The sequence below is a fragment of the Brachionichthys hirsutus genome, unplaced genomic scaffold (genome assembly GCF_040956055.1).
Source record: "Brachionichthys hirsutus isolate HB-005 unplaced genomic scaffold, CSIRO-AGI_Bhir_v1 contig_883, whole genome shotgun sequence".
Taxonomy (NCBI): Eukaryota; Metazoa; Chordata; class Actinopteri; order Lophiiformes; family Brachionichthyidae; genus Brachionichthys; species Brachionichthys hirsutus.
Window position 1 is genome coordinate 70,508 of NW_027180441.1, and position 24,722 is coordinate 95,229.

The 24,722-nt window shown below is 46.9% G+C and overlaps 1 protein-coding gene across 1 annotated transcript in view; it reads left to right on the forward strand.

The window, feature by feature from the left end:
- The window catches only part of LOC137914942 (voltage-dependent T-type calcium channel subunit alpha-1G-like), a 138,041-nt gene that overhangs the window by 55,062 nt on the left and 58,257 nt on the right, over positions 1 to 24,722 (forward strand). Inside the window, exon 2 of the mRNA XM_068758429.1 lies at positions 4,628 to 4,739. Coding sequence (XP_068614530.1) covers positions 4,628 to 4,739 — 112 coding nt within the window. The remainder of the gene's footprint in view (positions 1 to 4,627; positions 4,740 to 24,722) is intronic.

A 24,722-nucleotide genomic window follows, 5' to 3' on the forward strand; every position in this document is an offset into this window, starting at 1 on the left:
CAGTGGAAGAGTGTGTGCCGTCTCTTCTCCTTCCTGCGGCCGGTTTGTTTCTACTTTCTTTTGCTGACGGAGCGCATTTTCTTAACAAGGACCGATTTTGGTTCTATTTAGGAACAGACAGAATGTAAAAGCTCTGAATGCATTTTCAGTGCAAAATCAAAGGGTTTTCTTTGCTGATGTAAATAATGAAGAGACCAATTTAGTCCGTGAAGCCTGACAATGCTGTTTTCTGCAATGTTGATACCAGAACTTCTATTGAATTATTTTAAGGGCGTAATTCAAATGATCAAATCGGTTTATTATACTAGTCGAGTCAGAGCTCAGAGGAAAACAAAGGTTCATTAGTGAGCTGTTAAGTTTCATTCATTTCTGTACGGGTGTTGTTTATACGTAAAAACTATGCATTAAAGGGGATTGTGTTTTTTGTTGTGTCAAATAAATAACACAATTGGTGTGGATCTCAGTGCCTCTCTAAACTGGCTCAGTGATTGGCCCCTTTGAAGGTAGATAAGAGCTGCTGACACAGTCGGCCTGAGCAGCTAATTATTTTTATACAGCATCCTCGCCACGTTATTTCGCCGCTACATGCTGTGTGTCAACAAGAATTTGTCTTCCTAAAACTTTCTGCGCCACCTCTCTCAAACTCGAGGCCCGAGCGTCTCAGCTTTTGGGTCCTGTTTAATGATCCCAATCTCACTGATCTTTTTAATTGTGTCCCTTTGGACAAAAAGAACTTTCTGTGCATCCTTTGTTGTGCAACATACTCGTCCAGATATAGCCATCATTAGCTTAAACCACCGAGGTTCCTTGTGGTCGCAGACTCAACTTGCCCTCCCGCCTACATGAGTTATTCAGTATCCTTGCTCAACATTGTCTCATTGTTGCCCAGGAATTACGTTCAGATCAGATTATTCTGTAGCACACGATTAATCTCCCATGATTTATTCAGAGCCAGTTTGCATTTTGTCCTGCGAGGTATAATCTGAAAGTTTGTGAGGTTTTGAATGGTATAATAATCCAAAAACATAATCATACATGCAAGAGACCGAGTTAATGTAATACTTCCATAGGGTTTGGGGATTCAACACTACTGAGACCTGATAGAGGCTTTTTCGGAAATACTTTTTTCCTGGCCTAATCTTTGAAAAAAAAAAAACATATATACCGTATTTTTTGGATTATACGTCGCTCCGGATTGTAGGTCGCACCAGCCAAAAAATGCATAATTAAGAAGAAAAAACCATATATAGGTCGCACTGGAGGATAAGTCGCATTTTTGGGGAAAATTTATTTGATAAAATCCAACACCAAACAACATATAGCACAAAGAACATGCTAACACGTTTACCAAAATATCAGGTTTTATTCCGAATCACGAAATCCAAGGAAATCTTCATCCTCGGTGTCACTTTTGAACAACTCCCCCAACTCGGCAGGTAGACAAGACGCCGCTTCCTCTTCTACGTCGCTTACATCAGACTCGTCGTCAGTTGCAGTTCCAATTATTCCAGCCTTTCTGAATCCCGACAGGATGGTTGCGGTTGTCACTGAAGCCCATGCTTTGTCGATCCATTCAATGACTTCCAGGAAAGTTGCATGGCGCATTCTCCCGGTTGCCGTGAAGCTGTGCTCTCCATCCGTCATCCACTGCTCCCACAGGTTACGCAAAACTGACTTAAAGCTCCTATTCACGGAGATATCAAGTGGCTGGAGTATTTTGGTTAAGCCTCCAGGGATGATGGCAGGTATGGAGTTGAAAAATTTTAATTTATTTTTTAACTGTGGTGTGATGTGCGCTCTCATGCTATCCATCACAAGCAGAGCTTTGCGTGCTCTAAAGAAGCCATCCGGTCGCTTATTATAGCACTTTGTAAGCCACAAGTTCATCATTTCTTGATCAATCCACCCTTTCTCGTTCACGGCGATTTCAACTGAGGAGGATTGGATTTTTGGCATGGTTTTTCGTTTGAAAATGACCATCGGTGGCAGTTTTGATCCGTCTCCACAACATGCCAGCAACACTGTGAAGTGTGATCTCTCATGACCAGTTGTAACGATATTCACACTTTTTTGCCCTTTCTCTGCAACACTTCGGCCCATGAGGATGTCAAAAGTGAGGGGGACCTCGTCCATGTTAATAATATGATCCGGTATCACGTTGTGATCACTTACATGCTTTTCAATGAACGCGCGGAAACTGTCAACCTTGGCTTGGAAGTCCGCTGGCAGTTTTTGGGACAGTGTCGTCCTAGCTCTGATAGAGAGGCGTTTGCGCTGCATGAAGCGGTAACACCAAGAAGGTCCTCCCGCAAAGCCGTTTATATTCACCTCCCTGGCAACCACTTGGGCGCGGAGACGCAACTGCACCGTTGACAAACCTCTCCCAGAAGCACGTTGTTCAAGCACCCATGCGTGAACTCGTTCCTCCAACTGTGGCCACCTAGCTTGTCGCCCGCGATTAGCTTTCTTTGTTTTCTTCATTTCAGTAAGCATAACCTCCGCTTTTCGCCAGTCCCTTACAAGTTTTTCGCTCACTCCAAACTTTCTTTCTGCTGCTCGATTGCCGTTTTCGGCTCCATATTTCACTATCTGAAGCTTGTAAGCCGCGGAATATGACTTTCTTTTCGGCGACATTTTCAATCAGCCCTTCTATTTGGTGTTTTTAGATAACAGGTGTGACAGATAACTATGAACCTCCAGAAACCGCGACAGATTCTGACGGGTCACAGAGTTCCCTGTAACACCTATTATAGAAATGTGTAGGCTACTGTCTCTGCGCTCACAGATTTTGTAAAAAAAGCATATATAAGTCGCTCCGATTTATAAGTCGCACCCCCGACCAAACTATGAAAAAAACCGCGACTTATAATCCGGAAAATACGGTATATATATATATATATATGGCAACAGCTCGTTCCATTTATAATTTCCATCCATCAGTCCATGTTTATGATGCTAATTTGTGTGTTAGGAGTTTTCACAAGTGAAACTAACCTTTCTATTTGGTTTTACTTTGATACAGAGCATTTTCATTGGAATTAATAGATTCTCTGTGCTAATATGACTCAGACCAACGTTTTTTTTAAAGGGAAGCATATTTTGATATTTCATTTTCTCACCGCTTATTCCGCTATCGGGTCACGGGCCAAGCTGGAGCCAATCCCAGCAGTCAATGGGCGAGAGGCAGGGTACACCCTGGACAAGCCGCCAGTTCATCGCAGGGCATATTTTGATATACCGGTATTTAAAATAGTCTGGGTGTTATGTCTCCATTATCATTCAGAAAATGATGATGGAATGCTCCTGTTTATCACATGAGTAGATCTAATGGACGATGACCTTTTCTCTAGGGTTGAAATGAACTTCCGCCATAGGGAGGCGGAGCTCAGCCTTGGAAATAGGGTGGAGTTTGGATATATTGAGGAGGCTTGGAGAAGAGTCATGGAAAGTTGAGGTGGTCTAAACGTCCAGTTAAGAAGCCTCCTGGGAGGTTTTCCATGCTTCTGTAACTGGAAGGGGGATGAACCACTGAAGGTGTCTTCGGAACCTTGCTGATCCCCCCGTTGCTGGGGAAACCGATGTCTGGAATAACCTGTGTAGCCTGATGCATCACAACCCTTGATAAGCAGAAGAAAAATATTGATGGAGCTCCTCCACTCCTCCGTGGAGTCTAATCTAATACACAGGAGATGTGATAAATTATCGAAGTAAAGATTCATATCGTAGCTTGGCGGTAACTTCAGACTATTGTACAAATATGGAACTGCGGTCTTTGAGATTCTCTGTCTCTCATAATAATCTCAATGTTCTTCCGCCGGTGGCGACATCTTTTCACCAAACTGGAGGAGGACAGGCTGGAATCCCACATCTCACTCTTGTTGTTCTTCCCTCACTCGTTTTTCCCCATGTGCTCCTGCTGTGGGGCAGCACTGGCATTTTGGGTCAGTGGGATGAATGAGCGAGTGGCGGTTAATGGAATTAAATGCAGACAGGTCGTTTGTCCTCGAAGCCTGGTGCAGACGTCTACACCTACACACACACACACACACACAGAGAGAGCTGAAGAGATGATGCACCATCGATCTAAAATGAATGTGTGTCTGTCCGTTGCGTTGTGTGGGTTACCGGTAATTAAAGCTATATAAGCCTAACGTGTTTCCTAATCGATCAGTGTCGCCGGAGCTCAACCCAGCCACATTAGGAATACACACGTTGACGTCCAGTCAATAAAATCCATCCGTTAATCATCTCGATATTACAGCATTCAGTCTGTCTAAAACAGGATGCTCCGGTCTCCCCCCCTTTCTCCCAGCATCCCCCTCTGCTCTAATCCGATCTCGTTAAAAGGCCTGACCGGTGGTTTGTTTTCCAGCACGCCTTACAAACACGTCTGTGATCTACAGGGTGGTATAAGAACAATGACAGCCACTCAGAACACAGGCAGGTGGCTTTTCCCTCTCCCCATACCATTTTGTTTCCTTTCAGAAGCTTTGTTTGATCATGAATGAAGCTCAAATGATAAAAGTGCATCACTTTTTTCAGAGGAGCCAGGAGAAATGTCTGCTGCTGCTAGCCTTTGAAGCTTGTTGTTTCCTTTTTGTCATATGCCTTAACTAATGCTCTCCACATGGTTCGAGCGAGCGTCCATGCTGGTGATCCTGTTGAACTGCGTCACACTGGGCATGTTCCATCCCTGCGAGGACATCGACTGCGACTCAGAGAGGTGCAAAATCCTGCAGGTACGTTTCTAAGCTTGACATGTCGTTGCTTCCATGTCTTTTCCTGTCATTTTAAAGTCAAAGACACATACTGCTAACGTGTGCCACGATAGCTGTTTTATGGCCAAAGCTCCATTCTGATGTTGGATGGGAAACTTCCGTGAAAACCTCTCCGTGACGTCCTTAAACTGATAAAGGAGCATTGGTGCCGAGCTCATTCCATCTCCCTCTAGTGCTCGTTATTGCTGTAACCATCTGACACTTTTCGTGTGAAGAAAGGAGTGCAGCTGGACAAATGTCTTCCAGGAGAGACTGTCTGAAACAATTCATCGCACTTTTTGAAGAGTCAACTTTTCTCCCTTACACGCCAACACCTCTGGTCTGTATTAGCTGTATCACCCTTCTTCTTACAAATAAGGACAAAGCACGAACCAAGTGCCCGAGAAACAAAACCCACAGGGTCTGCATTAAACTGGAGAGATTACACCACAATCAACGTTCAGCTGGGATTTACCGGAGATGAACATCCCTCTCTCTCTCGGTTTCCCTGCACAATATCTTCAGCTGCCAGTAGATGAAGAGGTGGGGGAGTCTAATGTTAAATACATATATGGAAATCCCCTTAAGTGTGTCCCATTCCAGCTATCAACACTGATTTCTGATCAGTTCAGACAGCATGTCAGAAGGACTGTTTGTCAAGCATAACCCATCCTGTCCTGTCTGACCCTTCGTCTCAGGCCAAACAACTCAATTAAGATAATTAAGGTAATGTGAGATCCACACAGTGACAGGACAAGGTGCATTTATCACTGGCAATCATGTATCATTCTTGATCTTTAATGGAAACAGAACAATCCAGTGGGATGAGCAAGAATTCAAACACAAATCAAAAGAACAACAACTCAAAGATGCGACACCAGGTGATGGACAGCTGGTGCAGAGCATTGGAAGATATATATTTCTCTGGTGGTTGAGGGAATCTCTTGGACTACACTGAAGCCCAATAGATCTGTAGTATATGTCACCGTTCCTCTCCCGCACTGATGGGATAATGTGCTCACAAAGTGGTTCCAAATAGACTGAATAAAAACTTAGTCCACTTATTTTCTCCTCCACTGACTGAGTGAAATGGTCAACATCCAGTCCAGAATGGTTGAAATGATAGAACCCAATGTTTTACCTCCTGATATTTAAATAAATCCATTGGATAAGACATCGAATGAGCTGATGAGCTGAATCAGCGCAACCAAATGCATGAAAAAGATGAACAGACATATTTTTGTCAGCTTGTTTGTTTGACCAATTTCCATGAAACTGGAAGGATGGGGCAAGGGCCAGGAAAGAAAACATTAAAGTGTGGGGCAAGTAAGGGCAAATCCACTTCTCGCTTTCTTTGCGTTGCACGGTGAGTCATTTTCACCATTTTCCTAAATTATGCTAAATCTAATTTCCACCAGTCTCTGCAGAAAGCTGAGGCAGAGGTTCCTGCTCACATCAACAGACATGTAGAGCAGTTTGGTTTTGGCAGAGGTATTTAGTCAACTGAGACTGAGAGTCATTCTACAATTTTCTGTGAAATCTAAATGTTGTCTTCAGTGAAAAGGAAAACGATTAAAAAAGCGAGGCGATGCAAAGAATGACACGAGAGAAAGATAATGTACCGAGATGAGATGAGAAGTGGGAGCACATGGTGAGGAGAGGGGAGACAATACAATGGGATGGAAATGGAGAACAGGGTGCAGAGAATGTGAAGGGAAGAATGAACTGAAAGATTAAAAATAAAGACGTATAAAGAAGAGTGGACATTTCTTTGCAGTTCATCGAGTCCCTCCATCGCTGCAATCGAAAGATTAAATTCATGGCGTCTCCTCTGTGGAGCGCAGCTGAATACGCAGCCTATAGAGGTTAAACGCCTTCTTGTTAATCTAAGTATCAGTCTCCCTGTCTATATGTTGAGACATCATAAAAGTGATGGTGAATGCGAGTGTCCTACACACTCATTCTTCACAGCACTTTGTATTACACTTCCTTTTTTTTACAGTTTCAGTCAGATATGATTGAATTACTTTCTATCACACACTTTCTGGGTCACGCTGACTTCAGGCTCCACATTATTTACACACAATCACATTTATTGTCTTGATGTTACCTCAGACATTCTTTTATTGTGAACTTTTCCTTTTTGGTCTTGGATCATTCATTTATTAATTTTATTATTTTACTGTCATAATAATAATAATAATAATACCTAACGTATTTCCTCACTCTCCTCTGGGGCCGGTAATCTGTGAGCTGGTGGAAGTCTGTTATTTTTTCAGGATTTATTTTGAAGGAACCAGCCACCGAGAACTAGAACATTTGATTGGCCCACAGGGTTGTGGCTCACCTTGACACTGGCCCTGAAGTTTTAAATCAGAGCATACATGTGCTAACATCAGTGCTAATGAGAAGGCTCGGCTAAGCCTCTGTAATGTGGGATTAAAGAGCTCTCATCTCCTGACACAGCGAATGGCTGCTGTAACGGTCACAGGCCAGTGTCGAGCTGCCGGGAGGAAGAAGCGCCTGCATGTGTGGTCTTTGGTGAACGTTTCCCCGAGTAATTAGAATTGCTGGAGCCTATCCCAGTTTGTGATGGGCGAGAGGCAGGTTACACCCCGAATGCATCGCCAGCATATCAGAATTAGAATTTGTCCAACAACCTCAGCAGGCTGGATTTTGGGTGTATTTTCATGGCTTCTATTCTGTAGTCCATTTTTTTTTTTTTTTTTTTTTTTTTTCCTATTCTGTAGTCCAAATGACTACTGTACTTTCGGCTTGTCCCGTGAGGGGTCGCTTCACCCTGTCCTTTGCATCGTCCTCCCAACACCAGCCACTCTCATGTCCTCCCTCACTACGTCCATGTATCTTCTCCTGGGTCGACCTCTAGCCCTGTTCCCTGGCAGTTCCATCCTCAGCATCCTTCTACCGATATAATCCCTGTCTCTCCTCTGAACATGTCCATTCTCAACATCCTTCTACCGATATAGTCCCTGTCTCTCCTCTGAACATGTCCATCCTCAGCATCCTTCTACCGATATAATCCCTGTCTCTCCTCTGAACATGTCCATTCTCAACATCCTTCTACCGATATAGTCCCTGTCTCTCCTCTGAACATGTCCATTCTCAGCATCCTTCTACCGATATAGTCCCTGTCTCTCCTCTGGACATGTCCAATCCATCGAAGTCTGGTCTCTCTGACCTTGTCTCCAAAACGTCTAACCTTCACTGTCCTTCTTATTGTCTCATTTCTAATCCAACCTGGTCACTCCCAAGGAGAACCTCAGCATCTTCATCTTTTCCACTTCTAGCTCCGCTTCCTGTCTTTTCCGTAGAGCCACTGTCTCCAAGCCGTCCATCATGGCTGTCCTCACCACTGTCTTGTAGACCTTTCCCTTCATCCTTGCTGACACTCTCCTGTCACAGAGCACACCTGATACTTTCCTCCACCTGTTCCAGCCTGCCTGCAGACGATTCTTCACCTCTTTTCTACATTCTCTCCATCACTCTGCTCTGTTGACCCGAGGTACCTGAAGTCCTCGGCCTTCTTTATGTCTATTCCTTGTAACTTCACCGGTCCCACTGTGACCTTCTCTTCTTCATTCCTCTCTTCTCTAGATTCTCTTCTACCTGCATGCTTCCTGCTCTCCCTGCAGATCACAATGTCATCTGCAAACATTATATTCCGAGGGGCTTCCTGTCTCACTTCATCTGCAGTCCAAATGACCCATCCCTAAGTGTCCCATGAATATTTGCTTGAACTGAAATCCCAGTGTCAGCTGTAACATTCCCCTGAACCCTCCGTCACCCGATTAACGGATGCTTAGATTAGCATCAGATGTGCTCAGGGGCTAAATTAAGACCTTGGCATTGATAAGCATTTTATATGCTGCATGCTAGTATTCTAATTGTGAACATGTTAATAGGCATATAGGAATTAGCTTCAATTGCACAGAAGCTTCTTGGAAATGTTTGCGACCTTGGGAGCAGATGTGGATCTCACTATTTGAGAGACAATTAAGCGAAAACAAAAATGTGCACATTCTTAACATGCAAAATGTTTTTCTTGAACAATTGTGATCCAAATGTAGACTGATTTTGATGGGGTTTTTAGGCCCGAGCGCCTATTCTAGGCGTAAGGGGCTATTGCTTTTGCAACGCAGAAGACGACAAGTTGACGAGCGCAGCTCGTCAACTCTCGACAAAGTTGACGAGCGCAGCTCGTCAACCCTCGACAAAGTTGACGAGCGCAGCTCGTCAACCCTCGGCATCCAACACACTCACGCACACACACACCGACACTCAACAGCACACACACACACACACCGACACTCAACAACACACACGCACACACACAGACATCGACAAACACAGTTGACGAGCGCAGCGAGTCAACTGTGTTTGTAACTGTCTTCCGATGGTTGACGAGCGCAGCGAGTCAACCATCGGGCGACCAACACACCCACGCCCACACCCACGACACTCAACAGCACACACACACACCGACACTAAACAACACAAATGCACACACACAGAGATCCACAAACACGAGTTGACGAGCGCAGCGAGTCAACTCGTGTTTGTAGCTGTCTTCCGATGGTTGACGAGCGCAGCGAGTCAACCATCGGGCGACCAACACACCCACGCCCACACCCACGACACTCAACAGCACACACACACACACCCCGACACTAAACAACACAGACACACAGACACACAGACACACAGACACACACACAAACACGAGTTGACGAGCGAAGCTCGTCAACTCGTGTTTGTGTGCCCCCACAGACGCGTAGCCCTCGTCGAGACCATTCCGAAAATGTATTTTGTGTAGAAATCGCACACTCAGAAAAAAAGTTATATTGTTTTTGCAAAAATTCTTTATTCTTTATTAGGCCCGAGCGCCTATTCTAGGCGTAAGGGGCTATTGCTTTTGCAACGCAGAAGACGACAAGTTGACGAGCGCAGCTCGTCAACTCTCGACAAAGTTGACGAGCGCAGCTCGTCAACCCTCGACAAAGTTGACGAGCGCAGCTCGTCAACCCTCGGCATCCAACACACTCACGCACACACACACCGACACTCAACAGCACACACACACACCGACACTCAACAACACACACGCACACACACAGACATCGACAAACACAGTTGACGAGCGCAGCGAGTCAACTGTGTTTGTAACTGTCTTCCGATGGTTGACGAGCGCAGCGAGTCAACCATCGGGCGACCAACACACCCACGCCCACACCCACGACACTCAACAGCACACACACACACACCCCGACACTGAACAACACAGACACACAGACACACACACACACACACAAACACGAGTTGACGAGCGAAGCTCGTCAACTCGTGTTTGTGTGCCCCCACAGACGCGTGGCCTTCGTCGAGACCATTCCGAAAATGTATTTTGTGTAAAAATCGCATACTCAGAAAAAAAGTTATATTGTTTTTGCAAAAATTCTTTATTCTTCTTTATTAGGCCCGAGCGCCTATTCTAGGCGTAAGGGGCTATTGCTTTTGCAACGCAGAAGACGACAAGTTGACGAGCGCAGCTCGTCAACTCTCGACAAAGTTGACGAGCGCAGCTCGTCAACCCTCGACAAAGTTGACGAGCGCAGCTCGTCAACCCTCGGCATCCAACACACTCACGCACACACACACCGACACTCAACAGCACACACACACACACACCGACACTCAACAACACACACGCACACACACAGACATCGACAAACACAGTTGACGAGCGCAGCGAGTCAACTGTGTTTGTAACTGTCTTCCGATGGTTGACGAGCGCAGCGAGTCAACCATCGGGCGACCAACACACCCACGCCCACACCCACGACACTCAACAGCACACACACACACCGACACTAAACAACACAAATGCACACACACAGAGATCCACAAACACGAGTTGACGAGCGCAGCGAGTCAACTCGTGTTTGTAGCTGTCTTCCGATGGTTGACGAGCGCAGCGAGTCAACCATCGGGCGACCAACACACCCACGCCCACACCCACGACACTCAACAGCACACACACACACACCCCGACACTAAACAACACAGACACACAGACACACACACACACACACAAACACGAGTTGACGAGCGAAGCTCGTCAACTCGTGTTTGTGTGCCCCCACAGACGCGTAGCCCTCGTCGAGACCATTCCGAAAATGTATTTTGTGTAGAAATCGCACACTCAGAAAAAAAGTTATATTGTTTTTGCAAAAATTCTTTATTCTTCTTTATTTTTCTTTTTCTTTTTCTTCTTTGTTCTGCTGTTTAAACGGCAATTTGACCCCCTGAACATGCTCGAAAACTCACCAAACTTTGAACCAAGCTCAGAACCGGCGAAAAATTAATTATTTTATGTGTTTTGAAATTGGGCATGAAAAAGTGGCGCGCTAGCGCCACCTACAAAAATCACAATGCATTGTGCCTATGGGGGGTCCGACGCCAACTTTGTCGGACAGACACGAAATTTGGTACACACATGCGTCAAGTCGGTGCAAAAAAAATATAATATTATGGCCACGCCCCGAAACACACAGGAAGGCGGCCATATTGGATTGAAACTTAAAAACTGCTGAGTCAGCGTTTGCACACACACACTCCAATCCAAACCAGACATTAAACACTTATTGACCCTTCCTACCTGGACACTAGGGAAACTTTGACAATCAGCCTTACAGCGCCCCCTAGAGAACGATAACAAAAATTGAATGGGAATTAAAAAAATACTTTGCCAGAAATGATTGAAACTTACCAGAAAAGTCCCTCGTGTGGTCCCGATCAAAAAACACAATCGTAACCATGTTGTTTTTACGCTGTTGCCATGGCGATGGCAACCCCTCCTATGGGGAGGGGTCCGACGCCAACTTTGTCGGACAGCCACGAAATTCGGTACAGACGTGCGTCATGTCAGGGCAAAAAAAAAATGTATTGTGGCCACGCCCCCAGACACACAGGAAGGCGGCCATATTGGATTGAAACTCCTGATGGCAGATAATCCAAATAACGATTTGACTAAACTGTGAGCTACTAATGCAGCTCAAATCTAAACACTTGCGAAGCACTCAGGACAAAAGCGGCGTGCGTCGGCGGGTCAGCTCAACGGCCTGTCGGCCGGCGAGGGCCTACAACGCCGCTTGCGGCTTTAATTAGGCCCGAGCGCCTATTCTAGGCGTAAGGGGCTATTGCTTTTGCAACGCAGAAGACGACAAGTTGACGAGCGCAGCTCGTCAACTCTCGACAAAGTTGACGAGCGCAGCTCGTCAACCCTCGACAAAGTTGACGAGCGCAGCTCGTCAACCCTCGGCATCCAACACACTCACGCACACACACACCGACACTCAACAGCACACACACACACACACCGACACTCAACAACACACACGCACACACACAGACATCGACAAACACAGTTGACGAGCGCAGCGAGTCAACTGTGTTTGTAACTGTCTTCCGATGGTTGACGAGCGCAGCGAGTCAACCATCGGGCGACCAACACACCCACGCCCACACCCACGACACTCAACAGCACACACACACACACCCCGACACTAAACAACACAGACACACAGACACACACACACACACACAAACACGAGTTGACGAGCGAAGCTCGTCAACTCGTGTTTGTGTGCCCCCACAGACGCGTAGCCCTCGTCGAGACCATTCCGAAAATGTATTTTGTGTAGAAATCGCACACTCAGAAAAAAAGTTATATTGTTTTTGCAAAAATTCTTTATTCTTTATTCTTTATTCTTCTTTAATCTTCTTTATTAGGCCCGAGCGCCTATTCTAGGCGTAATTAGGCCCGAGCGCCTATTCTAGGCGTAAGGGGCTATTGCTTTTGCAACGCAGAAGATGACAAGTTGACGAGCGCAGCTCGTCAACTCTCGACAAAGTTGACGAGCGCAGCTCGTCAACCCTCGACAAAGTTGACGAGCACAGCTCGTCAACCCTCGGCATCCAACACACTCACGCACACACACACCGACACTCAACAGCACACACACACACCGACACTAAACAACACAAACGCACACACACAGAGATCCACAAACACGAGTTGACGAGCGCAGCCATCTTCCGATGGTTGACGAGCGCAGCGAGTCAACCATCGGGCGACCAACACACCCACGCCCACACCCACGACACTCAACAGCACACGCACACACACCCCGACACTGAACAACACAGACACACAGACACACACAGACACACACAAACACGAGTTGACGAGCGAAGCTCGTCAACTCGTGTTTGTGTGCCCCCACAGGCGCGTAGCCCTCGTCGAGACCATTCCAAAAACGTATTTTGTGTAGAAATCGCACACTCAGAAAAAAAGTTATATTGTTTTTGCAAAAATTCTTTATTAGGCCCGAGCGCCTATTCTAGGCGTAAGGGGCTATTGCTTTTGCAACGCAGAAGACGACAAGTTGACGAGCGCAGCTCGTCAACTCTCGACAAAGTTGACGAGCGCAGCTCGTCAACCCTCGACAAAGTTGACGAGCGCAGCTCGTCAACCCTCGGCATCCAACACACTCACGCACACACACACCGACACTCAACAGCACACACACACACACACCGACACTCAACAACACACACGCACACACACAGACATCGACAAACACAGTTGACGAGCGCAGCGAGTCAACTGTGTTTGTAACTGTCTTCCGATGGTTGACGAGCGCAGCGAGTCAACCATCGGGCGACCAACACACCCACGCCCACACCCACGACACTCAACAGCACACACACACACCGACACTAAACAACACAAATGCACACACACAGAGATCCACAAACACGAGTTGACGAGCGCAGCGAGTCAACTCGTGTTTGTAGCTGTCTTCCGATGGTTGACGAGCGCAGCGAGTCAACCATCGGGCGACCAACACACCCACGCCCACACCCACGACACTCAACAGCACACACACACACACCCCGACACTAAACAACACAGACACACAGACACACACACACACACACAAACACGAGTTGACGAGCGAAGCTCGTCAACTCGTGTTTGTGTGCCCCCACAGACGCGTAGCCCTCGTCGAGACCATTCCGAAAATGTATTTTGTGTAGAAATCGCACACTCAGAAAAAAAGTTATATTGTTTTTGCAAAAATTCTTTATTCTTTATTCTTTATTCTTCTTTATTAGGCCCGAGCGCCTATTCTAGGCGTAAGGGGCTATTGCTTTTGCAACGCAGAAGACAAGTTGACGAGCGTAGCGAGTCAACCCTCGACAAAGTTGACGAGCGCAGCTCGTCAACCCTCGGCATCCAACTTTGCCATGCTGTTGAGGACGACCAACACACTCACGCACACACACACCGACACTCAACAGCACACACACACACCCCGACACTAAACAACACAAATGCACACACACAGAGATCCACAAACACGAGTTGACGAGCGCAGCGAGTCAACTCGTGTTTGTAACTGTCTTCCGATGGTTGACGAGCGCAGCGAGTCAACCATCGGGCGACCAACACACCCACGCCCACACCCACGACACTCAACAGCACACACACACACACCCCGACACTAAACAACACAGACACACAGACACACACACACACACACAAACACGAGTTGACGAGCGAAGCTCGTCAACTCGTGTTTGTGTGCCCCCACAGACGCGTAGCCCTCGTCGAGACCATTCCGAAAATGTATTTTGTGTAGAAATCGCACACTCAGAAAAAAAGTTATATTGTTTTTGCAAAAATTCTTTATTCTTCTTTATTTTTATTTTTCTTTTTCTTCTTTGTTCTGCTGTTTAAACGGCAATTTGACCCCCTGAACATGCTCGAAAACTCACCAAACTTTGAACCAAGCTCAGAACCGGCGAAAAATTAATTATTTTATGTGTTTTGAAATTGGGCATGAAAAAGTGGCGCGCTAGCGCCACCTACAAAAATCACAATGCATTGTGCCTATGGGGGGTCCGACGCCAACTTTGTCGGACAGACACGAAATTTGGTACACACATGCGTCAAGTCGGTGCAAAAAAAATATAATATTATGGCCACGCCCCGAAACACACAGGAAGGCGGCCATATTGGATTGAAACTTAAAAACTGCTGAGTCAGCGTTTGCACACACACACTCCAATCCAAACCAGACATTAAACACTTATTGACCCTTCCTACCTGGACACTAGGGAAACTTTGACAATCAGCCTTACAGCGCCCCCTAGAGAACGATAACAAAAATTGAATGGGAATTAAAAAAATACTTTGCCAGAAATGATTGAAACTTACCAGAAAAGTCCCTCGTGTGGTCCCGATCAAAAAACACAATCGTAACCATGTTGTTTTTACGCTGTTGCCATGGCGATGGCAACCCCTCCTATGGGGAGGGGTCCGACGCCAACTTTGTCGGACAGCCACGAAATTCGGTACAGACGTGCGTCATGTCAGGGCAAAAAAAAAATGTATTGTGGCCACGCCCCCAGACACACAGGAAGGCGGCCATATTGGATTGAAACTCCTGATGGCAGATAATCCAAATAACGATTTGACTAAACTGTGAGCTACTAATGCAGCTCAAATCTAAACACTTGCGAAGCACTCAGGACAAAAGCGGCGTGCGTCGGCGGGTCAGCTCAACGGCCTGTCGGCCGGCGAGGGCCTACAACGCCGCTTGCGGCTTTAATTAGGCCCGAGCGCCTATTCTAGGCGTAAGGGGCTATTGCTTTTGCAACGCAGAAGACGACAAGTTGACGAGCGCAGCTCGTCAACTCTCGACAAAGTTGACGAGCGCAGCTCGTCAACCCTCGACAAAGTTGACGAGCGCAGCTCGTCAACCCTCGGCATCCAACACACTCACGCACACACACCGACACTCAACAGCACACACACACACACACCGACACTCAACAACACACACGCACACACACAGACATCGACAAACACAGTTGACGAGCGCAGCGAGTCAACTGTGTTTGTAACTGTCTTCCGATGGTTGACGAGCGCAGCGAGTCAACCATCGGGCGACCAACACACCCACGCCCACACCCACGACACTCAACAGCACACACACACACACCCCGACACTAAACAACACAGACACACAGACACACACACACACACACAAACACGAGTTGACGAGCGAAGCTCGTCAACTCGTGTTTGTGTGCCCCCACAGACGCGTAGCCCTCGTCGAGACCATTCCGAAAATGTATTTTGTGTAGAAATCGCACACTCAGAAAAAAAGTTATATTGTTTTTGCAAAAATTCTTTATTCTTTATTCTTTATTCTTCTTTAATCTTCTTTATTAGGCCCGAGCGCCTATTCTAGGCGTAATTAGGCCCGAGCGCCTATTCTAGGCGTAAGGGGCTATTGCTTTTGCAACGCAGAAGATGACAAGTTGACGAGCGCAGCTCGTCAACTCTCGACAAAGTTGACGAGCGCAGCTCGTCAACCCTCGACAAAGTTGACGAGCGCAGCTCGTCAACCCTCGGCATCCAACACACTCACGCACACACACACCGACACTCAACAGCACACACACACACCGACACTAAACAACACAAACGCACACACACAGAGATCCACAAACACGAGTTGACGAGCGCAGCCATCTTCCGATGGTTGACGAGCGCAGCGAGTCAACCATCGGGCGACCAACACACCCACGCCCACACCCACGACACTCAACAGCACACGCACACACACCCCGACACTAAACAACACAGACACACAGACACACACAGACACACACAAACACGAGTTGACGAGCGAAGCTCGTCAACTCGTGTTTGTGTGCCCCCACAGGCGCGTAGCCCTCGTCGAGACCATTCCAAAAACGTATTTTGTGTAGAAATCGCACACTCAGAAAAAAAGTTATATTGTTTTTGCAAAAATTCTTTATTCTTTTTCTTTTTCTTTTTCTTTTTCTTTTTCTTTTTCTTTGTTCTGCTGTTTAAACGGCAATTTGACCCCCTGAACATGCTCGAAAACTCACCAAACTTTGAACCAAGCTCAGAACCGGCGAAAAATTAATTATTTTATGTGTTTTAAAATTGGGCATGAAAAAGTGGCGCGCTAGCGCCACCTACAAAAATCACAATGCATTGTGCCTATGGGGGGTCTGACGCCAACTTTGTCGGACAGCCACGAAATTCGGTACACACATGCGTCAAGTCAGGGCAAAAAAAAAAAAAAATTATGGCCACGCCCCCAGACACACAGGAAGGCGGCCATATTGGATTGAATTTTAAAAACTGCTGAGTCAGCGTTTGCACACACACACACTCCAATCCAAACCAAATTTTAAACACTTATTGACCCTTCCTATCTGGACACTTTAAAAGGGAAACTTTGACAATCAGCCTTACAGCGCCCCCTAGAGAACGATAACAAAAATTGAAAGGGAATTAAAAAAATACTTTGCCAGAAATGATTGAAACTTACCAGCAAAGTCCCTCATGTGGTCCCGATCAAAAACCACAATCGTAACCATGTTGTTTTTACGGTGTTGCCGTGGCGATGGCAACCCCTCCTATGGGGAGGGGTCCGACGCCAACTTTGTCGGACAGCCACGAAATTCGGTACAGACATGCGTCATGTCAGGGCAAAAAAAAAATGTATTGTGGCCACGCCCCCAGACACACAGGAAGGCGGCCATATTGGATTGAATCTCCTGATGGCAGATGGCCATATAATCCAAATAACGATTTGACTAAACTGTGAGCTACTAATGCAGCTAAAATCTAAACACTTGCGAAGCACTCAGGACAAAAGCGGCGTGCGTCGGCGGGTCAGCTCAACGGCCTGTCGGCCGGCGAGGGCCTACAATGCCGCTTGCGGCTTTAATTAGGCCCGAGCGCCTATTCTAGGCGTAATTAGGCCCGAGCGCCTATTCTAGGCGTAAGGGGCTATTGCTTTTGCAACGCAGAAGACAAGTTGACGAGCGTAGCGAGTCAACCCTCGACAAAGTTGACGAGCGCAGCTCGTCAACCCTCGGCATCCAACTTTGCCATGCTGTTGAGGACGACCAACACACTCACGCACACACACACCGACACTCAACAGCACACACACACACCGACACTAAACAACACAAATGCACACACACAGAGATCCACAAACACGAGTTGACGAGCGCAGCGAGTCAACTCGTGTTTGTAACTGTCTTCCGATGGTTGACGAGCGCAGCGAGTCAACCATCGGGCGACCAACACACCCACGCCCACACCCACGACACTCAACAGCACACACACACACACCCCGACACTAAACAACACAGACACACGGACAGACACACACACACACAAACACGAGTTGACGAGCGAAGCTCGTCAACTCGTGTTTGTGTGCCCCCACAGACGCGTAGCCCTCGTCGAGACCATTCCGAAAATGTATTTTGTGTAGAAATCGCACACTCAGAAAAAAAGTTATATTGTTTTTGCAAAAATTCTTTATTCTTCTTTATTTTTCTTTTTCTTTTTCTTCTTTGTTCTGCTGTTTAAACGGCAATTTGACCCCCTGAACATGCTCGAAAACTCACCAAACTTTGAACCAAGCTCAGAACCGGCGAAAAATTAATTATTTTATGTGTTTTGAAATTGGGCATGAAAAAGTGGCGCGCTAGCGCCACCTACAAAAATCACAATGCATTGTGCCTATGGGGGGTCCGACGCCAACTTTGTCGGACAGACACGAAATTTGGTACACACATGCGTCAAGTCGGTGCAAAAAAAAAAAAATATTATGGCCACGCCCCCAAACACACAGGAAGGCGGCCATATTGGATATAATTTTAAAAACTGCAGAGTCAGCGTTTGCACACACACACACTCCAATCCAAACCAAATTTTAAACACTTATTGACCCTTCCTACCTGGACACTTTAAAAGGGACACTTTGACAATCAGCCTTACAGCGCCCCCTAGAGAACAATAACAAAAATTGAATGGGAATTTAAAAAATACTTTGCCAGAAATGATTGAAACTTACCAGAAAAGTCCCTCATGTGGTCCCGATCAAAAAACACAATCGTAACCTTGTTGTTGTTTTTACGGTGTTGCCGTGGCGATGGCAACCCCTCCTATGGTGAGGGGTCCGACGCCAACTTTGTCGGACAGCCACGAAATTCGGTACAGACATGCGTCATGTCAGGGCAAAAAAAAAAAAAGTATTATGGCCCAGACACACAGGAAGGCGGCCATATTGGATTGAAACTTAAAAACTCCTGATGGCAGATGGCCATATAATCCAAATACCGATTTGACTAAACTGTGAGCGACTCATGCAGCTCAAATCTAAACACTTGCGAAGCACTCAGGACAAAAGCGGCGTGCGTCGGCGGGTCAGCTCAACGGCCTGTCGGCCGGCGAGGGCCTACAACGCCGCTTGCGGCTTTAATTCTTCTTTATTCTTCTTTGTTCTGCTGTTTAAACGGCAATTTGACCCCCTGAACATGCTCGAAAACTCACCAAACTTTGAACCAAGCTCAGAACCGGCGAAAAATTAATTATTTTATGGGTTTTAAAATTGGGCATGAAAAAGTGGCGCGCTAGCGCCACCTACAAAAATCACAATGCATTGTGCCTATGGGGGGTCCGACGCCAACTTTGTCGGACAGCCACGAAATTCGGTACACACATGCGTCAAGTCAAGGCAAAAAAAAAAAAGTATTATGGCCACGCCCCCAGACACACAGGAAGGCGGCCATATTGGATATAATTTTAAAAACTGCAGAGTCAGCGTTTGCACACACACACAATCCAATCCAAACCAGATTTTAAACACTTATTGACCCTTCCTACCTGGACATTTTAAAAGTGAAACTTTGACAATCAGCCTTACAGCGCCCCCTAGAGAACAATAACAAAAATTGAATGGGAATTAAAAAAATACTTTGCCAGAAATGATTGAAACTTACCAGAAAAGTCCCTCATGTGGTCCCGATCAAAAAACACAATCGTAACCACGTTGTTGTTTTTACGGTGTTGCCGTGGCGATGGCAACCCCTCCTATGGGGAGGGATCCGACGCCAACTTTGTCGGACAGCCACGAAATTCGGTACAGACATGCGTCATGTCAGGGCAAAAAAAAATGTCTTGTGGCCACGCCCCCAGACACACAGGAAGGCGGCCATATTGGATTGAATCTCCTGATGGCAGATGGCCATATAATCCAAATAACGATTTGACTAAACTGTGAGCTACTCATGCAGCTCAAATCTAAACACTTGCGAAGCACTCAGGACAAAAGCGGCGTGCGTCGGCGGGTCAGCTCAACGGCCTGTCGGCCGGCGAGGGCCTACAACGCCGCTTGCGGCTTTAATTAGGCCCGAGCGCCTATTCTAGGCGTAAGGGGCTATTGCTTTTGCAACGCAGAAGATGACAAGTTGACGAGCGCAGCTCGTCAACTCTCGACAAAGTTGACGAGCGCAGCTCGTCAACCCTCGACAAAGTTGACGAGCGCAGCTCGTCAACCCTCGGCATCCAACACACTCACGCACACACACACCGACACTCAACAGCACACACACACACACACCGACACTCAACAACACAAATGCACACACACAGAGATCCACAAACACGAGTTGACGAGCGCAGTGAGTCAACTCGTGTTTGTAACTGTCTTCCGATGGTTGACGAGCGCAGCGAGTCAACCATCGGGCGACCAACACACCCACGCCCACACCCACGACACTCAACAGCACACACACACACACCCCGACACTAAACAACACAGACACACAGACACACACAGACACACACAAACACGAGTTGACGAGCTTCGCTCGTCAACTCGTGTTTGTGTGCCCCCACAGGCGCGTAGCCCTCGTCGAGACCATTCCAAAAACGTATTTTGTGTAGAAATCGCACACTCAGAAAAAAAGTTATATTGTTTTTGCAAAAATTCTTTATTCTTTTTCTTTTTCTTTTTCTTTGTTCTGCTGTTTAAACGGCAATTTGACCCCCTGAACATGCTCGAAAACTCACCAAACTTTGAACCAAGCTCAGAACCGGCGAAAAATTAATTATTTTATGTGTTTTGAAATTGGGCATGAAAAAGTGGCGCGCTAGCGCCACCTACAAAAATCACAATGCATTGTGCCTATGGGGGGTCCGACGCCAACTTTGTCGGATAGCCACGAAATTCGGTACACACATGCGTCAAGTCAGGGCAAAAAAAAAAAAAAATTATGGCCACGCCCCCAAACACACAGGAAGGCGGCCATATTGGATATAATTTTAAAAACTGCAGAGTCAGCGTTTGCACACACACACACTCCAATCCAAACCAAATTTTAAACACTTATTGACCCTTCCTACCTGGACACTTTAAAAGGGAAACTTTGACAATCAGCCTTACAGCGCCCCCTAGAGAACGATAACAAAAATTGAATGGGAATTAAAAAAATACTTTGCCAGAAATGATTGAAACTTACCAGAAAAGTCCCTCATGTGGTCCCGATCAAAAAACACAATCGTAACCATGTTGTTTTTACGCTGTTGCCATGGCGATGGCAACCCCTCCTATGGGGAGGGGTCCGACGCCAACTTTGTCGGACAGCCACGAAATTCGGTACAGACATGCGTCATGTCAGGGCAAAAAAAAAATGTATTGTGGCCACGCCCCCAGACACACAGGAAGGCGGCCATATTGGATTGAAACTCCTGACGGCAGATGGCCATATAATCCAAATAACGATTTGACTAAACCGTGAGCTACTCATGCAGCTCAAATCTAAACACTTGCGAAGCACTCAGGACAAAAGCGGCGTGCGTCGGCGGGTCAGCTCAACGGCCTGTCGGCCGGCGAGGGCCTACAACGCCGCTTGCGGCTTTAATTAGGCCCGAGCGCCTATTCTAGGCGTAAGGGGCTATTGCTTTTGCAACGCAGAAGACGACAAGTTGACGAGCGCAGCTCGTCAACTCTCGACTAAGTTGACGAGCGCAGCACAGCGCAGCTCGTCAACCCTCGACAAAGTTGACGAGCGCAGCTCGTCAACCCTCGGCATCCAACACACTCACGCACACACACACCGACACTCAACAGCACACACACACACACACCGACACTCAACAACACACACGCACACAGACAGACATCGACAAACACAGTTGACGAGCGCAGCGAGTCAACTGTGTTTGTAACTGTTTTCCGATGGTTGACGAGCGCAGCGAGTCAACCATCGGGCGACCAACACACCCACGCCCACACCCACGACACTCAACAGCACACACACACACCGACACTCAACACACACGCACATACACAGACATCGACAAACACAGTTGACGAGCGCAGCGAGTCAACTGTGTTTGTAACTGTCTTCCGATGGTTGACGAGCGCAGCGAGTCAACCATCGGGCGACCAACACACCCACGCCCACACCCACGACACTCAACAGCACACACACACACACCCCGACACTAAACAACACAGACACACAGACACACACACACACACACAAACACGAGTTGACGAGCGAAGCTCGTCAACTCGTGTTTGTGTGCCCCCACAGACGCGTAGCCCTCGTCGAGACCATTCCGAAAATGTATTTTGTGTAGAAATCGCACACTCAGAAAAAAAGTTATATTGTTTTTGCAAAAATTCTTTATTCTTCTTTATTCTTTATTCTTCTTTATTCTTCTTTGTTCTGCTGTTTAAACGGCAATTTGACCCCCTGAACATGCTCGAAAACTCACCAAACTTTGAACCAAGCTCAGAACCGGCGAAAAATTAATTATTTTATGTGTTTTAAAATTGGGCATGAAAAAGTGGCGCGCTAGCGCCACCTACAAAAATCACAATGCATTGTGCCTATGGGGGGTCCGACGCCAACTTTGTCGGACAGCCACGAAATTCGGTACACACATGCGTCAAGTTAGGGCAAAAAAAAAAAAGTATTATGGCCACGCCCCCAGACACACAGGAAGGCGGCCATATTGGATATAATTTTAAAAACTGCAGAGTCAGCGTTTGCACACACACACACTCCAATCCAAACCAAATTTTAAACACTTATTGACCCTTCCTACCTGGACACTTTAAAAGGGACACTTTGACAATCAGCCTTACAGCGCCCCCTAGAGAACAATAACAAAAATTGAATGGGAATTAAAAAAATACTTTGCCAGAAATGATTGAAACTTACCAGAAAAGTCCCTCATGTGGTCCCGATCAAAAAACACAATCGTAACCTTGTTGTTGTTTTTACGGTGTTGCCGTGGCGATGGCAACCCCTCCTATGGTGAGGGGTCCGACGCCAACTTTGTCGGACAGCCACGAAATTCGGTACAGACATGCGTCATGTCAGGGCAAAAAAAAAATGTATTATGGCCACGCCCCCAGACACACAGGAAGGCGGCCATATTGGATTGAAACTTAAAAACTCCTGATGGCAGAATGCCATATAATCCAAATACCGATTTGACTAAACTGTGAGCGACTCATGCAGCTCAAATCTAAACACTTGCGAAGCACTCAGGACAAAAGCGGCGTGCGTCGGCGGGTCAGCTCAACGGCCTGTCGGCCGGCGAGGGCCTACAACGCCGCTTGCGGCTTTAATTCTTTTTCTTTTTCTTTTTCTTTTTCTTTGTTCTGCTGTTTAAACGGCAATTTGACCCCCTGAACATGCTCGAAAACTCACCAAACTTTGAACCAAGCTCAGAACCGGCGAAAAATTAATTATTTTATGTGTTTTGAAATTGGGCATGAAAAAGTGGCGCGCTAGCGCCACCTACAAAAATCACAATGCATTGTGCCTATGGGGGGTCCGACGCCAACTTTGTCGGACAGCCACGAAATTCGGTACACACATGCGTCAAGTCAGGGCAAAAAAAAAAAAGTATTATGGCCACGCCCCCAGACACACAGGAAGGCGGCCATATTGGATATAATTTTAAAAACTGCTGAGTCAGCGTTTGCACACACACACACTCCAATCCAAACCAAATTTTAAACACTTATTGACCCTTCCTACCTGGACACTTTAAAAGGGAAACTTTGACAATCAGCCTTACAGCGCCCCCTAGAGAACGATAACAAAAATTGAATGGGAATTAAAAAAACACTTTGCCAGAAATGATTGAAACTTACCAGAAAAGTCCCTCATGTGGTCCCGATCAAAAAACACAATCGTAACCACGTTGTTGTTTTTACGCTGTTGCCATGGCGATGGAAACCCCTCCTATGGGGAAGGGTCCGACGCCAACTTTGTCGGACAGCCACGAAATTCGGTACAGACATGCGTCATGTCAGGGCAAAAAAAAAATGTATTGTGGCCACGCCCCCAGACACACAGGAAGGCGGCCATATTGGATTGAAACTCCTGATGGCAGATGGCCATATAATCCAAATAACGATTTGACTAAACTGTGAGCTACCAATGCAGCTCAAATCTAAACACTTGCGAAGCACTCAGGACAAAAGCGGCGTGCGTCGGCGGGTCAGCTCAACGGCCTGTCGGCCGGCGAGGGCCTACAACGCCGCTTGCGGCTTTAATTAGGCCCGAGCGCCTATTCTAGGCGTAAGGGGCTATTGCTTTTGCAACGCAGAAGACGACAAGTTGACGAGCGCAGCTCGTCAACTCTCGACAAAGTTGACGAGCGCAGCTCGTCAACCCTCGACAAAGTTGACGAGCACAGCTCGTCAACCCTCGGCATCCAACACACTCACGCACACACACACCGACACTCAACAGCACACACACACACACCGACACTAAACAACACAAATGCACACACACAGAGATCCACAAACACGAGTTGACGAGCGCAGCGAGTCAACTCGTGTTTGTAACTGTCTTCCGATGGTTGACGAGCGCAGCGAGTCAACCATCGGGCGACCAACACACCCACGCCCACACCCACGACACTCAACAGCACACACACACACACCCCGACACTAAACAACACAGACACACAGACACACACACACACACACAAACACGAGTTGA